The following is a 20,182-nucleotide window of genomic DNA, read 5'->3' on the forward strand; positions in this document are numbered from 1 at the left end:
GGCAAACCTGATCTAAACTCAGTTCCACAGGGAAAGGCTGGCTCTGCCAAGAAAAGGCATTCCTGTGTGGATGTACACAGGGAGATTTAGAGACTATTTTTGCTTCAGTTCATCTTTCTTCTCTCAGGCTCTGAGTTTTCCACCCCTTGTGGTGAAAATGTTCATCTTCCTGGTACTTTCTGCATCTTCAGATATATCCAAGTTGATGCTGCCCCAGCCAACACGTGGATATGGTTTAACATCACCTGGCTTGATTTATGTCACATTTATGGTTTATCTTAAAGGCCTTTCAAACTCACCTTCATTCAGTGTGTGCTGATCCAGGGAGTGCCATTATTTATGGACATAATGAAGGACACATTTATTGGCTTTCAGAAGAGTTTGGTTCTGTTCAGCTCAACCTCAGTCCCCTCCTTCCTCCAAGAAAGAGAACTGAGGAGAAAGACTCCTTCTGATGGAGTTTATTCCATGTGGGGCTTGCCTTGCCAGCTCCTGGTGAGTGAGGGAGCCAGGGGAGGTTATTCCAGCGCCAAGGGCTGTTCAGCCCTGGTTTGCTCAATGTTTGGATGCTGCTCTGACTACCCTTGAGCGTGTCAGAGCTGTTGGGAGAATAAATAAATAAATCCCAGCTCTGGCAGAGGAGTGGGAGTGTGGGTTAGTCTTTGCTGTGACACTGAGGAGCACTGGAGAGAGAAGTGCTGGAGAGGGGAAGGGTGATAAGAAATAAAGACAGACCCAGAGAGTTTATTTGGGAGCCAGCCAGAGTGTAAACAAATCACCCAGGGAGATGAATTTGGAGTGATACCAAGTGAGGAGAGGCTGTGAATGGATAAAACCAGAAGGTAATTTAAGAGCGTGGATATATACTAAGATCAAGAGGCAATCTTATCTTGATCCTTGTGTTTGGAAGGCTGCAGGAGGGAGGATGTGAGATGAAGTGGAAGAAATGGGTTTATTTTAGTCAAAACACAGAGGAGGAAAAAAGCCTTATCATTCGGATGGGACGGGTGGATAAAAGGAAATCATCCCAGTGTGTGTCGGAAGGTCGGTGGCAGCATGGAGAGGGTGTGAATGTGTCTGTGCCATTCTGTGAGCAGCTCTGCCAGTGTCACAGCATGAGGGACAAACTCCAGGGCTACTGAGCCCAAAGGACTGTGGGGTTTGAATGAGGATCTCACCACTGCAAGCACATGGAGTGCTGGGATTTAAAATTACAGCACTGTGTGCAGTAATAGAAAAAATGTAAATAAGATGAGCATGAAACAACTATAAAATGTTTTCCTTCAACACAGATGAAAGTTTTCTTTGCCTCCTTTGTTGTGAGGGTGTTCAGACAGATGAGTTGTTCTGTTTTCCTGTGTGGAGAAGGTGGCAGTGAAGAAGGAACAGTCTCCCAGCACTGCCCACTTTCTGTCATTGGAGGTTCGGGTCAGAACTGGGGTGTGCCTGGCAGATGCTGGGCAGCCCGTTAGTCATGTCATTAGTGGATGAGACGGCTGTTCAGTTGAATTTATTCTGCTCTGCCTCACAGTTGAAAGATGCATGAGTGTGATGCAGTCTGGGACGCAGATGGTGAAGCTGAAGAGTGGAACCAAGGGGCTGGTCCGTCTCTTCTACCTGGACGAGCACAGGACCTGCATCCGATGGAGGCCCTCCCGGAAGAGCGAAAAGGCAAAAAGTAACCTCCTCCTATTTCTTCTAGTTTCTGGGGCAGTTCAGTATTAGAATGTGACTTACACAGGGGCTCGTGGGCTGATGGGAGACACTTGGTGTCTGTGTTCCCTGCTCCCTTTCTGAACCCTCAGCCCTGAGATGTTCCGGCAGTGCTCGGAGCCTCCGGGGCAGCCGGCACGTGGCCCAGCCACGGCAGGGAAACCTTCAGTCCAACAGGGCTTTGGGATGAGAAGATGTAACATTAATAAAGCTTAATGCCTCTGAGCCTGAGTAACTCAGAATTGGGAGAAGCAGGAAGAGGCTGGCTGGCTGGCTGTCCCAGCGTGGCCTTTGGTTCCCTTTCCCCCCAGTTGTCATCGACTCCATTTACAAAGTCAGCGAGGGCCGGCAGTCGGAGATCTTCCACCGCCACGCCGAGGGCAGCTTCGACCCCAGCTGCTGCTTCACTATTTACCATGGCAACCACCTGGAGACCCTGGACCTGATCACGTCCAACCCCGAGGAGGCTCGCACCTGGATCACGGGGCTCAAGTACCTCCTGGCTGGGATCAGCGACGAGGACTCGCTCGCCAAGCGCCAGAGAACGCACGACCAGTATCCTTTGAGGGGCCAGGCCTTCCTCCTGCTTCACATTCCTGCCCTGGCTCCCAGGCACTGCAGCACAGCGTGTCCTTTTTCCTCCTATTAAGTGACCAAAACCCTTCCAGTGATGGCAATGGAAACCTGAGCAATGGGTTTGACACGGACACTTACGTGTGTGATAAACCATGGGCTGTGCCTTGGGGACTGGATCAAACTGCACGCAAGTCAGGGGATAGGCTTGCATTTTGCTAATGAATTCCTTTTTGAAGGGGAGAACCAGCTATTTCCAGTTAGCTCAGTATCTCAGTAACTCCTGGCCATCTCTGTTGTAGCCCAGTAGACAAAGTGAACCTCATGTTCTCGGAATATTTTCTTCGTGTGCCTTTTTTTTCCCAATAGTTTTTTCTCACAACAGTGATGACTAAAATGTTATACACAAAGAACACTCTTCCCCCAAAAACCAAACCCCAAGGCCATCTTAATTAAAATTGTAACCTGTCTGTTCTTCTGCCTCGTGGAAGTCTCCAGTGGTACTCCTGGAGAATATACATATTTCAGGTATTTTCAATTTATATCTCCCGTGTTTGATTCTGATTCACAGCAGGCACAGGTCCATTGGGGTTGTATTGCATGCTCTGTTGCACCTGTCCTCAGCTTGCTATATTTAACCATGGCTTTTCTGAGCTGCTCCTGTCTGCTGTACCTTCTCTCCTGGTGGAACATCACTGCAAGCCCTGTTTTATCCAGCGTGGCAGCTGGGAGACTGCACACAGAATGGCCCTGTCCCACTCCCAGCTACTGCAGGAGCTTAGCAGGAGGTGCTGAGGGATATTCGTGCAAGAAGGGGGTGAAAGGTGCTGTTGGGAAGTGAAGGTCAGGCAGAATGAAGGGTCAGGTAGAAGAAGATCCCAGAGTAAGCCCAGCAATATTTGAAAACTTTGGAGCACGTTCTCAGAGGAGGAACCAGCATCAGAAATGGGAGTGCAGAGGGGCTGGAGTTGCGAACTGAGCTGTGAATAATTGCCATAAACCAGTTCTGGCTTTAAGCATTTGGCTGAGCTGCAGTAAGGGCAGGGGCAGAAGGGTTCTCTCCTGAGCCGCCCTGTCCCCCTGTCTGTGGGGAGATGCCGTGTGTGCCTGTCCTTGACACGCTGGCAGCTGGGTGAAGCAGACCTTCGAGGAGGCTGACAAGAACGGGGACGGGCTGCTGAACATCGAGGAGATCCACCAGCTGATGCACAAGCTGAACGTCAGCCTGCCCCGCAGGAAGGTCCGGCAGATGTTCCAGGTCTGTGCCCGGGGCACCAGGGGCCAGCTAAGATCCATTTCTGGGCACAGCCCGAGCAGGATCTGCAGCTTGGGACCAAAAACACAGCACCTCACAGGCTTTTTCAAAGTCTTTTTGAAGCCAAAGAGGCATCAGAATGTTGTTTCAGTGACATGAAGCACACAGAAAAGTCACCAATGTTACTCTTTCTGCTGCAGTGTTGGTTTCAGCTCTGTGCACTGAACTGCTCAATGCTGGCATTGGACTGGCAATGAAATCACTCTGTTGCTACTAAAATATTTTTATGTCCTTTATGGAAAATTATTTATTAGAAATTGGCTTTATGCAAGTAATTAGGTTTTCTTTAACAACTTCCTCATATTTAGCCATTCAGATTTGATTGATTTAGAATAAATTTTTCACTTCTGTTGTCTGAAAACAGCTCCCATTTTCCACCAGTCCTTGTGTTTACTGTAGGAATGGAAAGATAAGCCAAGGAAATAAAGGATAGCAAAAAAAGTCATCTTCACTTTTCTAAACCAGTACCAGCTCAAAGCTGGTTTGCTGTAAAACATGGGAAGGTTGAAGAATCTTCAGTAGCATAAAATCCCCATTAGAGACACATCTTTGGAGTCTGGAGTTACTCCTGAAGACTTGGAAACTGGTGGGGTGGTGTTGCAGAGATTAATTTGGGTTGTACTCGTTCCCACAGATGATGAATGTCATTTAAGGTATGTAATAGATCTAAAATGATTAAAAACCCCATTCAACACCATTTAGCAGAGAATTCCTTTCCTCTCAGCTGACTTGCTGTGGTAGGAGTTTGCAGCTCTTTCCTGCATGGAGACCCACACAGTGCCTGCCAGCCGTTCTCCAGAATATATTCTTTGTTTTGAAAATCCAAAGCAATCCTCTTAGGCAGATGTTCACAGGAAAAAAAGCTTGTATTAGTGTGTGCTAAGTACTGTTTTCTTCTCTTCCTACCTCTGAGGAGAAACAGCAAATCAAGCCTGGAGATGCTGGGTGTATGTTTTGGTGTGGTCCCAGTGCTGCTGGGGCTGAGAGTGCTGCAGATTAAATAATGTGCTTTTAAGACTCTGACATTGTCCTGAATGTTTTAAGATATCAGACTGTTGTTGGGGAAGCCTTGGGTGATATTCTTATGCCTCTTGCTGTGTTTTAATCCAGGATAACTGCAGGGCATACAGGAGGGCAAGAGATCAGAATAAAGCCCAGGGTGAGCCTCTTTCTGGGGGAAATAAATATGAAATTAAAGAAGGAAATTAGAGTTTCATAGGGAATCTGTGGCTTTAGTTTAGTAACTGTTTTCACCAAAAACTCCAGAGATGATGATATAATTTTGCAGTTATTTTAGCCTGTTAGAATTTGTGTCTGAACAGTCTCGCAGACTAGAATTTACTACATTTCTGTGGGTGTACACAAGTCCTGCTGTTTTATTCCCTGATTTCTCCTGTGCTGGTTACCTCGGTGTCATTACCTCTTTAGGAGGCAGACACAGATGAGAACCAAGGAACCCTGAACTTTGAAGAATTCTCAGTGTTTTACAAGATGATGTCCTTGCGTCGAGATCTCTACCTGCTGCTCCTAAGCTACAGTGACAAGAAGGATCATCTCACTGCTGAGGAGCTGGCGCAGTTCCTGAGGGTGGAACAGAAGGTAAGGCAATATCTGCATCCATGTCTACGGCCATGCACTCGCATTCAAGTGTAGGGAAAGGATTTTATGGAAAATATTAACGTGGGGTGGAGGGCAAAGCACAGATGTGACAGAAGAGAGTTCTGAAGGTTTGATTGTTTTTTGAAATGCTTCTAGAAAGAGTTTGAGCTGCTTTGGATGGTTGTTGAAGCGCCCAGGATAGCGGTGTAAGAGGGTGCTCAGGGACCTGGAGCAGCAAGAGGAACACGTGGCAGAGCTGGGGGAGCTGCCTTTGGGGTGCACAAGGACATTATCGACCTGCTGACGCAGCAGAAAGCTGGAGCTGGCTGCCAGCTCTGGATTGTGCATCCTCTCAGTGCCCTGTGTGCCCTCCTGAGAACCCTGCGTGGGCAGAGCCGGCTGGGGAGCTGCTCTGCTCAGCACTGCTCCAGCAGCAGACCACCAAGAGTGAAACCAGGAGCTCCTGCAGTGAACCTCTTGGCTGGAGGCACCTTGCACCCCTGTGCCCCTTCCCAGAGCCCAGCATTGGGAGGTCAGGGAGATTCCCCTGAATGTTCCCAGCGCCAGCAACGCCCCGGGGCAGGGCAGCATTGCCCCAAAAGCTGATTGTGCTCCCCGCCAGGAGGCAGCTCCCCAGTGCCCTCACCCAAACAGCATTTTGGTTTTGCTGTTGTCTGGATGCTTGGAAATCTGTGGACGGTCTGTTCTGCTCCATCTGCTACTCATTTGGCAAGATATGAAATACTCTGCAGCCTGAGGACAGAACAAAAGCGGGTTGGGGTTTTTGTTAGCTTGCTAAACTGGCTTCTTTTTTAGGAGAACTCCCTGCTTAGGAGAACAACCCATATTATTTTTAGTGGAGTACTCTAAAGCGTAGCAAAAAAATGAATGGCCAAAGCCATCACCTCTCAAGCTACAATTAGAAAAGCACAAATGTGTGGACTTTTCCCCAGCAGATGCAGCCTTGGACTAGATGAGACATTTCCATTCCTCAAGCACATGAGAACCCCACACTGGGCCAGCAAGGAGCCATGGGGGATAATGGAAAAGTTAATTTGAGACAGCTTGTACCAGAACAGGGCCTGCTCTGAGCAGTGTTTGCGATCAAACACCAGCATGAGCAAGGATAATCAGTTATTTTTCCTACTGAATTGTTCTTTTTAATTATCTTGTGTAATTCCTGCAGCGTCTCAGGATGGTTGGCTCAGCTGGGACAGTACAAACAGTGAACAGGATGATGGCACAAGTAAAGTGCCAGAGGTCTGAGTGCCAGTATTGTCTTCCTGTGATGTTGGTAGTGGGGAAATGAAATTCACCCAGTCCTCATTCTCCCTTTGGTTCTCTACAACTCAAGGCAGTGAGGAGAGATGAGATGAGTGATGGGAGCTACTCCTTTCCTTTAGTTCTGAAGGAAATATAAGTGTCTACTTGTAAGTGCCCCACAAATCAGTTAGAACCTCAGCTGTGAACTAGCTGAAGCTGTTGACAAAATTCCTATTTGTTTCAGAAAAGCTGCTGTTTTTCATTTCAGAATGTAATTATTTCTCTCCTAGCCTGTGTATCACAGTGAACTCCCTTGGAAGTAATGAAATCATAGGAGTGGAAAACGCATGAAAATGAAATCCATGCCTGCCAAATCTTTTTGCATGTCTAAGAAGATTATATTAAAGAATATAATGTCATAGTTCTCATTTCAGCAGTATTGGCCAGTACAACTATTAATGCTGCTAAACAGCTAATTTTAATCTTGAGACTAAAATGACACAGGTTTTAATTGATGGCTACCTCTCACTCCGGTTTGTCTCCTCCAAGTTAAGTTGATTTTCACGTGCTGGCGATGTTGAAAATGAGCGTACCTCCACTGTTGTTTTTGTGCAGATGAATAATGTGACACCAGAATATTGTCTGGACATCATACAGAAGTTTGAAGTGTCAGAAGAAAACAAGAAGCAGAATGTTCTTGGGATTGAAGGTAAAAGTTTTGGTTTCAGAGTGAGTTTTCTCTCGCCATGCTGCAGTGGAGTGGAAGTGCTTTGATGGTGTTTTGGTGAGGCTTTTGCTGTCCCCTGGATCAGCAGTCGGCAGTGTGGGTGCGTTTTGTGAGTCAGGGGGGAGATGTGAGTAGGTGTGGTGAGGCAGCAGCTCTCAGCTATCCATCACAGCCATCCTCAGGAGCGGGGCTGGATGCCCGAGGCTGTGGGGATTTATTGCTCACTCTGACAAAACTGTCCTGTACTGTGCAGTTTATCTACAGCCTGCTCCCCGTGAGGTGATGAAAGCCAAATGTTCATTCTGCCGTGGCTCTGGGGATCTGGGATCCTGCACAATCCATTCCTTCATGCTTCTGTGAAATAAAGTACAGACAGTTGCATTTTCATTGGGTTTTAGTACCTGATTCCCATTGCTCGTGAAAGCACTTGTAAAATTGTATGTTTATTCAGAATCCAATTTAGTATCAGATCAGCCTCAGAGCTGAGATGAAATAGATTAAAAGCCATGTTGTGTTCCTTTGCCCAGAAGGAAGCTTCTGTGGAGCAGCACAATGTACATGGTGATCTGGGGAGGGGGGAAGTAGGAATTTTCCTCCACATGGTATTTAAATCCTGGGAATGGCCTCCCTTCAACAAGCTCCTGATGTGACCCAGGGCACTGCACTCAAACAGAAAAAAGGAAAGTAAAACAAACAAGCTGTGACACTTAAACAATATTTCTGCAAGCGTTTCTGCTCCTCTTAACCTGCTGCTGCAGCTGCTTTTATCTCTGAGCTGCTTTCAGGGCTGGTATTGTTTGCACCGTCCTTTGCAAATATTTTACGTTTCATTCTTAAAGGAGGTATTTTTAAAACTTTCTCTGTTCAGTGCTGCTCTCATTTAGAGGCTTATAAATTAAGCACCATCTTCTTGAATAAACTTGCGGGAAAAAGAAAATTGTGAAGTGAATTTGATGGGTCGGTGCCTTGGCTGCCGACCCGTGGCTCTGCTTTGGGCGGCCGCTGCCTCGCGTGCCCCCATCCACGCTGAGGGCACTGCCATTCGCAGCACAGGAGTGCCACCAAAACAGAGTTTCCAACGTTTGCTTCTGAGCCGTGTGGCCTCCACCATGCCCCGGAGTCCGCAGCCACTGTCGGACACTCAGCTTGGGGAGGGTTCAGAGCGTTCTCCCGGCCCGCGGCCCCGGCCGATCCGTCCCTGTGCCCGCAGGCTTCACCGGCTTCATGCGCAGCCCGGCGTGCGAGGTGTCCAACCCGCTGCACCGCCAGGTGCACCAGGACATGGAGCAGCCCCTGTGCCACTACTTCATCGCCTCGTCCCACAACACCTACCTGAGCGGGGACCAGCTGCTCTCGCAGTCGCGGGCCGACATGTACGCGCGCGTGCTGCAGGCCGGCTGCCGCTGCGTCGAAGGTGGGCTGCGGGGGGCTGCACCGGAGGGGCTGCACGGGACTGCACAGGGCTGCACGGGAGGGGCTGCACAGGGCTGCACAGGGCTGCAGGGGGCTGCACGGGAGGGGATGCATGGGGGGTGCCTGAGGGCTGCACAGGGCTGCACGGGAGGGGCTGCACCAGGGCTACATGGGGGCTGCACGGGGCTGCACGGGAGGGGCTGCAGGGGGCTGCATGGGGGCTGCCTGAGGGCTGCACAGGGCTGCAGGGGGCTGCACGGGAGGGGATGCATGGGGGCTGCCTGAGGGCTACAGGAGGCTGCACGGGAGGGGATGCATGGGGGCTGCCTGAGGGCTGCTCAGGGCTGCAGGGGGCTGCACAGGACAGGCTATACGGGACTACACGGAGACTGCACAGGGCTGCATGGGAGGGGCTGCATGGGGGCTGCACGGAGGGGCTGCACGGGAGGGGCTACACGGGGGCTGCACGAGGGCTGCACGGGGCTGCACAAAGCTGCATGGGGGCTGCACGAGGGCTGCACGGGGCTGCACAAAGCTGCATGGGGGCTGCACGAGGGCTGCATGGGGCTGCACAAAGCTGCATGGGGGCTGCACTGGCCACGGGCTCAGGGCCACGCTCCCAGCAGCGATGCTGGGCTGCACTGCAGCACCTTCTGACCACTCCAAAGTGGATTTTTCTGTTGGGAATGTTCACCTTGGGCAAGCATCATGGGCACCAGAGAATCACAGAATGGTTGGAAGGGGTTCTAAAGATCATCCAGCTCCGACCCCCTGCCATGGGGAAACGTGGGGATCACACTGGATTCTTTTTTAAGCTCTGCATGATTTAAATAATAACAAAACATTAGTGTTTTTATATTAGTGTTAGTATTTTTTTTGTCCAGAACTAAATAAGGTCTTTTGGCAAAGTTAGACTCAATATTAATTTTTTATGACTAGCATTATGAAAGGTCATCTGGAAAAAAATATTGTTAATCTCTATTTAAAAATTAATTAGAGAAAATGAACCTGAGAAAACTGGGTGATTGCATTCTGCAGAACAGCTCCCAAGAACACTCAGCAGTGTTATTTTCCTTGACCTCAAAGCTATTGCAGCTACTTCCGAGCCCAGGGAATAGCTCTACAGCTTTCTCCTTGGGAAGTTTACCTGCCTGTAGAGGCAGCAGCAGTGACAAGTTTGGTACAAATTCAGGGTACAGGCATTCATTAGGAAAAGCATTCTCATGCTGGTCCATTCCGCCTGTGCTGGATTTCATACAGTCAGTTATAAAGCTGCAAGTTAAATTGGGAGAGGGAAAAGATAAGTTCTTTTAAATAGTTTTTCTTCAGAAGCAAAAACTGAATTCCCAAGGTAACTAAAGATTATTTGACCTATTACACCTTTGTAGTTTTATATATGAGGAAAAACCCTCAAATTAATACAAGGGGAAAAACAGTTCTAGGATGCAGAATTCTCATCTGAGCTAGGAAAAGACTGTCCTGTTAGTCTGAGCTCAGCTGGCAGGGTGGGGGAGGTGGAATGAGAGGTGCCAAGAGGTGGAGTGAGCCTGCATGGTTGAGCAGGTGGGCTCTGCTGGCAGCAGGAGCACGGGAATGGAGGAGATTGGGGGAATGGAGGAGATTGGGGGAATGGAGGAGATTGGGGGAATGGAGGAGATTGGGGGCATCTCTTAATGTGTGGCTTTTCTGGTCTGAACAGTGGATTGCTGGGATGGCCCCGACGGGGAGCCAGTGGTGCACCATGGCTACACCCTGACTTCCAAAATCCTCTTCCGGGACGTGGCAGAAACCATCAATAAATACGCCTTCATCAAGAACGAGTAAGTGTGGAGCCAGGTTTGAAGCTACACCTGTTCTCTGCAGTTAGTCCCACGCTGAAAACACCCACCAAGCCCAGGAAGTGCAAATATTCCTTTAAACACACCAGGGTAGATTCTGTGCCCCTGTTTACTGCCCGTGTTGTGTTTGTTGTTCAGCTGCACAAGCTCTTCCCATCAACTGAGGGACAGAGTTCTGCCCAAGTTGAACCTTTTTGTGCTCTTAAACTCAGTAAGGCTTTGGACAGCCTGGCACTGCTGATTATCTTTCAATAGAACTTCCCACTCACACCCACAGGGAAAATCGATACTGTGATGTTCTCTACCTACTGAAAATACTTTATTTCAGCAGAAAAATTGAAAAGCTGTCATGTGTAGTTTGAGGAAATACTGAGGTGCGGGGTAGTGTTCTGAATCTGTTTCATTTGCCACGGTGCTTTATAACAGTTTATTATGAAAACTGTGGACTTTACCCTCATATATATAAATAAATAAATAAATAAATAAATATATATATATATATATATGTATGTATACACACACACACACACACAGAGTAGTCTCAAATCATGAGTGGGTGTTGAGAATTTTGAGTAGTTTAAAGAGAATAAAAGGAAAATACTTCCTTTTCTTTATTTGAATAAAAAGCACCCAACAATGGATTTGTGGGGAAAAAAACAACCAAGCCCCAAAGTTTGGTGTTATTGATGAGAAGTACAAGGTGATACTTTCAAAATGAAAGGAGGTGGTTTTCATTATTTGTTTGGGGTTAGTGTGGGGTTGCTTGTTATAGAACCCTGGGGCTGCCAAGAAAACAGTGGGGCAAATCTGTGGGAGAACTCAGCTGTTCTTCTCAGGTGGGTGGTAAAAGTGCAGGTGCTGTCTCTGCACACACAGCTCTGAGAGTGTCTGGGGCTTTGTTTCCAGGTTTCCAGTGATCCTGTCCATTGAAAACCACTGCAGTATCCAACAGCAAAAGAAGATTGCCCAGTACCTGAAGGAGATATTTGGTGACAAACTGGACTTGTCATCTGTGAGCACTGGAGACCCCAGACAGCTTCCCAGCCCTCAGGAATTAAAAGGGAAAATCTTAGTGAAGGTAACTTGCTGCTGGGCATGTTCAGAATGCAACAAAAGTCAGTTTGTGATAGTTATTGTAGGTTTTCTTTGGAGGACCAGTTCATATCCCTTTAGCATCTAAACATTATCTGACAGTCCTTCCTTGGACTAAGAACTTTGGAGTGACAGAAACGTGAAGCTTTCCTGACCTTCCCCTCACCCAGCTCGGAGCTGTAGCTCATGGGATGGAACTCTGTTCATGGTTCACCTGCTGTGTTTATGGGAGAAGAGCAGCTCAGGAGGAGCTGGAGGAGGCCCCAGAGCTCTGTGCAGGATTAATTGTGTGAGCCTCTCGCTCCAAACAGATTTGCTCTGAAAGGAATTCCAAAGGCCAGGATGGATAGAAGAGGGAAGAAGCACAAGGCAGACCTTTGGGAGGATGATTAATAGAGTTCTGCCCTGTTAGATTGTCTAATTTACTTGGACACAGGGGGGTAATTTCTTCTGTGTGCACTCTCAGGATACTCTGGCTTTCCCCCTGTCCCTGGTATCAGTCTGGCTGCAGGGATTCACAGTTTGTCTGATGTTAGTTTGAACATGCTGCAGTGCACAGTACAGAGCTGACCCTAAATTAGGAGCCCTTTGAGTGCTCAGCCGTGATTTTGCATTTCACTGCATCAGTTTTCTGGGGTGGCTGCTGGTTAATGAACTGTGCAAACACGTGGGGCTGGTGTTTGAGGGATCCACAGGAAATCATGTGGAACATCACTCCTGTGAGAAATCCCACGGCACTGCACTAAAGGCAGGAGAGGCTGGGTGCTCTGGGCTCTTGCCTGAACTTCTGAGCTGCCTTTTCAGCACGTCTGAGGCTGTCATTTCAGTGTGATCCTCCAGCTCTCACTGCTGGAGCCCTGTGGGTGCAGACTGCTGTGGAGCTGAGCTGCTTTCAGAATGAGAAATTCTATCTCGAGCATCACAGGAGCCCTGCACAAAGCCCTGTCTCCCATCCCCTGCTCAATTTAAGCAGCTCTGTTGGAAAAGATAAAATCAGATTTAGGAATCAGTACCTTGTTGAGAAGTAAGCCAGCTTCTCATCTTTTTGCTATTGTTTTTGCTCTTTTTATACATTTTGCTTTGAAAGGCAGTATTGACTCACTAGCCAAAAAATTTCAAATAATGGCATAATTTTCATCCTGTAAGTGTATTTAAAGAGTCATTCTCGTAACACTCAGGGATTTAAGCCAGTGTCAAGGTACCAGCATGAAGTGAATTTGACCTGCTCGTTAGCAGCAGCATGATTAATTTCAAAATGCAGCCTGAAAATCAATCCCCTGCATTTCTGCAGAAATCTTGAGTGTCATTCCTATCTCCCACTGATGAAGCAGGTAGGTAGAGAACATTCCTGTGCACAGGAGCAATATCCCAGAAGTTTAGTAGGTGATTTATTGAGGAGCAGATGGTGAAGCAAGAGGAGCAGACTGCGTGCACTAACTAACACTGACCACATTCATTTGGGGTGTTTTTCCCTCATTTTAGGGTAAGAAGTTGCCCTGCAGCCTCGCAGCAGATGCTGAGGAAGGAGAGGTTTCAGAAGAGGACAGTGCTGATGAAATCGAGGATGACTGCAAGTTAAAGCCCTGCTTTGTATGTGCACAGTCAGTTCCCAGAGTGACAGCTCTGCGTTTCTTACATGCAAACTCCACGTCCTACTTACAGTTGTTAGCAGAGTTTTTCATTCCTAAGTTTTTAATTCCTGTGTCCGGTTCATGCTGCTCCATAGGATTCATTTTTACTTTGAGTGCCTTATGTAAGAGACTGGTTTGAGTCTGTATAGTCTGGATGACTGTTAACAGAAATTGCTTCCTTTTTTCACTGTTTGGAGCAGGGATCTAATGCTTAGGGTTTCTGTAAGTGCGTTAGCTGGGAATTCATGCTCTTCTGAAAGAGAAGGGGGGCTTGTGACAGCTGTGAGGCAGAGGGAGCCCATGGCCAGGGGGACTGAGCTGAGCTGGGAGCACTCAGGGCAAAAGGAGAAGGGAAATGGCAGCGAAAGCCACAGGCAGAAAGGGCAGGATCAGGCAGCACTGTGCAAGGAGTCTTTTCTTGCAGAGGGAAGGAAATGGCAGCACCGTGTGACCCTCAGTGTGTAAGGGGAGGGACACAGGCACCTACTTGAACCGGGCTTCCTGGTGTCTTTCAGAGCAATGGTGCAACTCAGCACCAGGTGGAATCCTTCATACGGACGAAACTGGAGTCTCTGCTGAAAGAATCCCAAATCAGGGACAAAGAGGATCCTGACAGCTTCACTGTGAGAGCCCTGCTGAAGGCAACTCACCAGAGCTTCAGTGTCAACCTGAAGCAGGTACGTGGGCTCTCCCTTCACAGCCCCTGCGAGGACTGCACCGTGCAATGGGCTGCAGACCGTTTCAGATGAGAGAGCCAGGAACTGAGGAGCTGGATGCAAACTCCAGGGACATTAAACACTGAGAGAATTTCCTGTGGAGATGTGCCTGCTCTGGAACCAGTGTCGCAGAGCTCTTTTCTGGGAGTTACTGTGTAATTGATGGGCCAGAAAGGGAGCAGTTGGGATATTTTCCTTTTTTTTTTTACTGGTTGTTTATTTTTCCTTCATTACTGGTCTGCCTTTGATTTTCCCCAAATAATTGCTATTAAAAGAAGTAAAAATCTGCTAAAGATTCTTTCTACATGTTAGAGAGCCTTCCAGCCTGAGCTCTGAGCAAATCTCTGAACACAGGTTATTGATTTTGCTGGGCCCCCAGTGCCCTCATCGTCGTGAAAGCCCGAAGTGACTCCAGCTCAGCCCTGAGCAGGGAATAGCTGGAGTTCACAGCACTGAAACACTCACCCAGCTGAAATGCTGGGGGAATATTCTTCAGTTTTGTTTTGCTCTTCAGAAGATGAAGGGCTGTGTGTTCCTGACAGAAGAAGTGAGATGCTGCCAGGAGTTATCCAGCTGATGTCTGGGGGCATGGCTGGGAATGTGGAACTCAGCCTGCAGGCTGCCTATGAGAAGTCCACATTTATCTGCTAGGAGATTCTTTTTCCTCTCCCTTTTCCCTTTGTGGCTGCTTTCAAGAACACTCAGATGTCTTGGTTTGTTGTTATTTGCCTGGTTTTGCTAGACTGCTTTTTCTACATGGTTTGTTGTTGTCTTGAGTGCTAATGTTAGTGTTTTTCTTTACAGTTAGATGATCCTAAACTATGAAGAGTACAAAGAAATTAGAAAAAGTCCTGTAATGAGATTTTGGATTTCAGTTTGTTCACAGCTCAGACTTTAACTCAATTTGTCTCATTTGCAATAATTTTACTTTCCCAATAGTGAGCCAGGGTGACATACAGGAACTTGTTTGAGGTTGAAATGATGCCTTTTGGAGACTGTAGCAGGCTCTTTAAAGACATTTCTGAAGGTATTTAGCTATGCTTTGTATCGCACTTTTTCTGCACAGAACTTGGACACAAAAGAAGGTGGAAAAAAGTCTCATGGTCGATCATTAATGGGGAACTTCGGTAAACACAAGGTGAGTGAAATAAATGAGAGCTGAGGTTGCTGTTCTGGGACTGGCAGCATTCCAGAGACCCTGGCAATGCTTTACTGCTCCACACAAGCGTGGTGGGCATGGGGGCAGCGAGGAGGGAGCCTGTGTGATTACACTTGGTGTCTTAATCTGTTCAGAAGATTGAGAACCTTTAAGGTGAACAAAAACTTCTCACGTGGCTAAAAGACCATCTTTACTCATGCTGTGGAATTGCTGATTTTCTGATCAAACTTGCAGCAGCAGAAGAGCAGCAGAGACAAATGTCTTGGCATACCTTGTTTTCCAGAGAGATGACAGTGCCTGGTTCAGTCAGGGCCCAGTTTTGCTGTGTCCCACTCTGGGCAGGACCGTGCTGGGACTGTCCCTGCTTCCAGGGGCTGCTGTGGCCAGGTGCTGGCTCTGGGCTCCTGCTCTGTGCAGATGTGTTCTGCCTGATCTCCTGGTTTTCATGTCCTGGTTTTCATGTCCTGGTAATGTGCAGCTGCTGGGTTGGACTGCCTGCTCTGCTGCTTCTCAGTGGTGTCTCCACCGGCCCAGGCAGGAGCTGAGGGCTCTCATTTCACAGCTGGGCACAGAGCAGCCCCCACAAGGGACAGTGCCCACGTTTCCTCCCATTACCATATCCTGCCAGATGTGCCCCTGTTATCTGGCTGCCCTACTGCCACACTCCCACGGCGCCCTGAGCTTGGATTTACAGCCTGAGCTGCTGCAGCCGCCAGCTCCCTTCCTGCAGGAGTCACTGAGAGCTGCACTGGGTGACTGAGCAGAGAGGCAGGCCTGCAGCCCAGTCAGTCCTGTGCCACCCTCTGCCCAGCCCTCCAGACTCTGCTGCTCTGTGCTCTCCGTGGTGAGGGCTGCACCGAGCTTTGGGACTGAGAATATGAGCAGGTTTTTATGATGAAGAGACATTTCAAAGAACTTGATCAGCCACCAGTCCATCTGCCCTGAAGCCAGCTAGGAGCCAAAATTCCCTTAGCAGACAGTAGCAGGGCTCGTATTTACACTTCAATTCCAAGCTTGCATCAGTTGAAGTGCTCGTGTTTCCTTCAGCACCTTTAGCTCAGTGCACGTCCCCCCTCGTGGGTAAGAGCTCTGGGTAGCTGAGGTCCCTGAGAGTGGGCACTGCTCATGGCAGCCTGTGCTTGCTGCTGGCCACAGTGCTGGGAATGACATGTCACAGGCACACATCAGCCACTGGAATCTGCTGCTTCTGCTGAGGGCTGGAAAGCCTGTCAATAATTTAATTACTTCAGCCAGTTATCCTAATGGATGTAGCAGGTTGGAAAGCCCGTTCATTTCATCTCTGGTGAAAAAAAAATAAGAGTATATATAGATTTTTTTTAAAAAATAGTGATTGTATTGTAGACTGAGGCATCAGAGACATCCCATAACTGCTCCCTGATGCCTTTCCAGCTGAAGGGATGCTTGGGAAGACTGCTTACTATTGATCCTTTTGCAGATACAGAATTATCCACCCAACAATATTGACACATGACATTTTCAGCCAGCTCTTGTGCCAAATGAATAAACTCTTTAAAAACTACTGGGGAGGTACAAAGACACTAAAGCTGGCAATTCCTGACAGTTAACTGCATGGAACATGCTCAGTGCAGACCTTCAGACTGCAAAGTGAACCATGCAAATGATTTCCAATACAGTCAGCTTCATGTCAGCATCAAACACAGCAAACTGAATTATGTCCAATAGGGTGCATGACAAGAGGAGGAGAGAAATCTGTGCTCAGTGAGCCCTGTGCAAAAGGATAAGGAGCTCTCAGTCATATTAATTACCTCTTGATGAGAAGGGGATTAAGTAACTCTCACATGAAGCTGTGTTTAGCATTACAAAAGATGTAGTGTTGAAATTGGAAACTGTTAAATCATAGGTGCTTATGAAAAAAGAGGATTTTGAGGTTTTAATCTTTTTTATCATAGCTATTTTCTTTATAGTGTAATAATTTAGAATCACTGGAACATTTGTATGTGGCTCAAAATGGAGCAGGAAGATGATGTTTGAACATTTTGCCCAGACTCTGTTCACACATTCACTGATGAGTATGTTTAATTTTCTAAACTGGGGGGAGGCACGGGTGGGCATAAGCAGTGCTCTGTATATTTAGGCCTGTTGTGTGTTGCTGTTTGTTAAATATGACACAATCCACGGGATGCCAGCAGGAGCAGTGCCCTGGAGCCAGGGGAGCGGTGTTGCTCTCTGGTGCTGGGAGGGAGCAGGGCAGGTGCAGAGCACTGAGTGGCCTGTGCTGGACAGACCCTTGGCAGAAATAATGCCCTGAGGCCTGGCTGGGCTGGCAGCACACAGAAATAACTCCTGAGGCCTGGCAGCACACAGAGCTGCTCGCAGCCACAGCTGGAATCATCCCTGCCACGGGGTGCAGTGTGCTCTGTGCCCCCCCTCCTTCTCCACAGCAGGGAAACTGCCGGCCCAGCCCCAGGGGTCACTTTTGTCCCTGGAGCTGCAAAGCCCAGCTCAGCCTCCCGCCCAGCCCCAACCACAGTAAAGGGAGCCCCCAGTGACTGACCCTGCCTGGCTCTTTCCCCACAGAGAGCTGCAAAGGCAGCAGCCAAAGCCCACAGTGCCTCGGACGACGAGGACGGCCAGCAGCACCCTCTGGGCAAGGAGCAGGGGCAGCCCCACAGGTGAGCTGGAGCCCCTCAGGTAAAGGCGGGGCTGTTCTGTGCCATCAGCGCGCGAGGCTGTGCCCAGAGCAGGTGCCGTGTGTCTGTGTGTCACGTGTGATGTGTCTGTCACACGTGACAGCTGTCAGTGGGTTTGCTGTGAGCCCGGTGTTTTGGCTGTGTCACCTGTCACAGGCTGCAAGCAGCAATTAACTGCAGAGAAGTGTGACAGTATCAGTGCTCATGGAAAGATGCCAGGCCCTATTTCACCCGCTGCAAACACAGCAAACTGTGCAATTACAGAACATGCATCACAGCCCAGGCAACTTCATTGCATCTGAGAATGGGAAAAAAAGCAATCAAAAAAGTGCCACTGAGAATGTGTCTGCTCTCACTGAAAGGCTCCTTGGTTTTGTCTAGAACAGCCATGGTGCAGCTATTTCATTATGTTTTAAATGAAAAATTTTGTTTGTGTGGATGGGCTGTGGAGGTAGAGGGGAGCAGTCATCCCAGAACCCTTTCCAAGTAAGTTTGCCACACAGGGTTCCCTGCTCACAATTCTTCATTTCCTTGTTGTTGAAAAGAACAGAAAGGGGGATTGGAACACACCTTCAATCCTGCAAGTGCCTGTTTTTGTTTGCTTCAACCCAGCAGGCTTGCCCGCCGCAGGAAGACAGTGAAGCTGTGCCGGGCCCTGTCTGACCTGGTGGTGTACACCAACTCCGTGGCAGCCCAGGACATCGTGGATGATGGTACGGGCTGGCACAGGGCTGGCACGTCCCCTGTCACCCGTGAGAGGAGGGGGCTGAGTGCTGCTGTTAGGGTGGCACAGGGCTGGCATGTCCCCTGTCACCCGTGAGAGGAGGGGACTGTGTGCTGCTGTTAGGGTGGCACAGGGCTGGCATGTCCCCTGTCACCTGTGAGAGGAGGGGACTGTGTGCTGCTGTTAGGGTGGCACAGGGCTGGCATGTCCCCTGTCACCCGTGAGAGGAGGGGACTGTGTGCTGCTGTTAGGCTGGCACGGGGGCAAAGCCAGGGCCCAGCAGGGCACTCCCTCCCTGGCAGTGACTCCTCTGCCCCTGCTGCCAGCTGGGGATTTTGCTGCAGGTTCCCCAGAGCTGCCACATCTGGGTTCTGCAGGAGGAAAGGCCCCAGCAGGAGCTCTGGGGCTTGGGCTCTTTAGCTGGAGCTCTCACTTGGCTTTCCTTTCAAGTCTGCAGACTTGAGGGGAGAACAGCAGACCCTCCTGGAAGGGGGAGCTGGTGCCCATCAGTTACCCAGGGTGCCTGATTTGTGTAAGACAAGACAGTCTGTCCCGGGACACTGGACTAAATCCCACGTTGCCCTTGATGAATACTCAGGTAATGAGGTCTGGGCTCAGGCCCGTGCCCTGGGACTGTTTGTCACCTGTCTGTTGGTTGTACTGTGGCACACAGGCTCCACAGGGAACGTGCTGTCGTTCAGTGAGACCAGAGCCCACCAGGCGGTGCAGCAGAAGGCTGAGCAGTTCATGCTTTACAACCAGAGGCAGCTGACCAGGGTCTATCCCTCAGCCTACCGGATCGACTCCAGCAACTTCAACCCTGTTCCTTACTGGAATGTGGGCTGCCAGTTAGGTAGGAGCTGCATGAAAGACTTCCTTCCCTTTTGGCGTGTACGTGCCAAGTAATATTCTCTCTGTTAATGGCACCCCACTTCTCTCTTTCAGTGGCCCTAAACTACCAGTCTGAGGGACGTGTGATGCAGTTAAATGAAGCAAAATTCAGGGTAAATGGCAACTGTGGTTATGTCCTCAAACCTCAGCAGATGTGCAAAGGTGAGGTTCCAGTGTAGTTATCACTGTAGCTGCCAGGCCTCTCACAAAGTGTCCTTCACAGCGAAGGCACAAGAAATGAAAGGACAAACAAATCTAGAATCTTTCATATTTCCATGCTCTCATAGCTCTTAGACTTGTACCAGTGCGCCATCACTTACTGTGATCATATCTATATCTATATCTGTGTGTGTGTGTGTGTGTGTGTGTGTGTGTGTGTGTATTTTGAGGTCTTTGCCTTATTAACATGAGTTTAAAAGAAGAAAAAGGGGCCCTAGGATGACCAGCTGCAGGAAAGTAGAGCAAGCTCTGCAGCAGCCTGTGAATCCAGGGCTTGGTCTAGCTCTGCCTTGGAATCACAAAACCAAGGGGTTCTCCACTCAGAAAAGGCTGTAAGAAAGAGGAAGAGCATTTTAAAATTACTGAGCAGCTGCTCCATACTCATAGTTTCTCATTTCTGACTGAAATAGTCTGTCTGTGTGTGTCTAGAGGGGTGATATTATGTGTATCTTCTTCCTTACAACCTCATTCTTGCCATCTTTCAGGCACATTCAACCCCTACTCTGCTGATCCACTTCCTGCCAGTCCTAAGAAGCAGCTGATTCTGAAGATCATCAGTGGACAGCAGCTGCCCAAGCCTCCTGACTCAATGCTGGGAGACAGAGGAGAGGTAAGATGCTCTGGTGCCACCTTCTCT

The 20,182-nt window shown here is 48.8% G+C and overlaps 1 protein-coding gene across 7 annotated transcripts in view; it reads left to right on the forward strand.

The window, feature by feature from the left end:
* PLCH1 (phospholipase C eta 1) overlaps positions 1-20,182 on the forward strand; it is a 55,927-nt gene that overhangs the window by 28,238 nt on the left and 7,507 nt on the right. For 4 of the 7 annotated variants that reach the window (XM_038146247.1, XM_038146248.1, XM_038146252.1 and 1 more), the window contains 16 exons: positions 1,532-1,678; positions 2,025-2,268; positions 3,415-3,544; positions 5,030-5,200; positions 7,079-7,172; positions 8,401-8,604; positions 10,303-10,423; positions 11,348-11,519; positions 13,016-13,123; positions 13,680-13,841; positions 14,947-15,018; positions 17,599-17,693; positions 18,324-18,424; positions 19,109-19,288; positions 19,381-19,488; positions 20,031-20,155. In XM_038146247.1, the coding sequence (XP_038002175.1) occupies positions 1,532-1,678; positions 2,025-2,268; positions 3,415-3,544; positions 5,030-5,200; positions 7,079-7,172; positions 8,401-8,604; positions 10,303-10,423; positions 11,348-11,519; positions 13,016-13,123; positions 13,680-13,841; positions 14,947-15,018; positions 17,599-17,693; positions 18,324-18,424; positions 19,109-19,288; positions 19,381-19,488; positions 20,031-20,155 (2,234 nt within the window). Of the gene's footprint in view, positions 1-1,531; positions 1,679-2,024; positions 2,269-3,414; positions 3,545-5,029; positions 5,201-7,078; positions 7,173-8,400; positions 8,605-10,302; positions 10,424-11,347; positions 11,520-13,015; positions 13,124-13,679; positions 13,842-14,946; positions 15,019-17,598; positions 17,694-18,323; positions 18,425-19,108; positions 19,289-19,380; positions 19,489-20,030; positions 20,156-20,182 lie in introns of those variants that run through there. The other 3 variants (XM_038146253.1, XM_038146249.1, XM_038146251.1) reach the window with 2 other exon arrangements.

The sequence above is a fragment of the Motacilla alba genome, chromosome 9 (genome assembly GCF_015832195.1).
Source record: "Motacilla alba alba isolate MOTALB_02 chromosome 9, Motacilla_alba_V1.0_pri, whole genome shotgun sequence".
Taxonomy (NCBI): domain Eukaryota; kingdom Metazoa; phylum Chordata; class Aves; order Passeriformes; family Motacillidae; genus Motacilla; species Motacilla alba.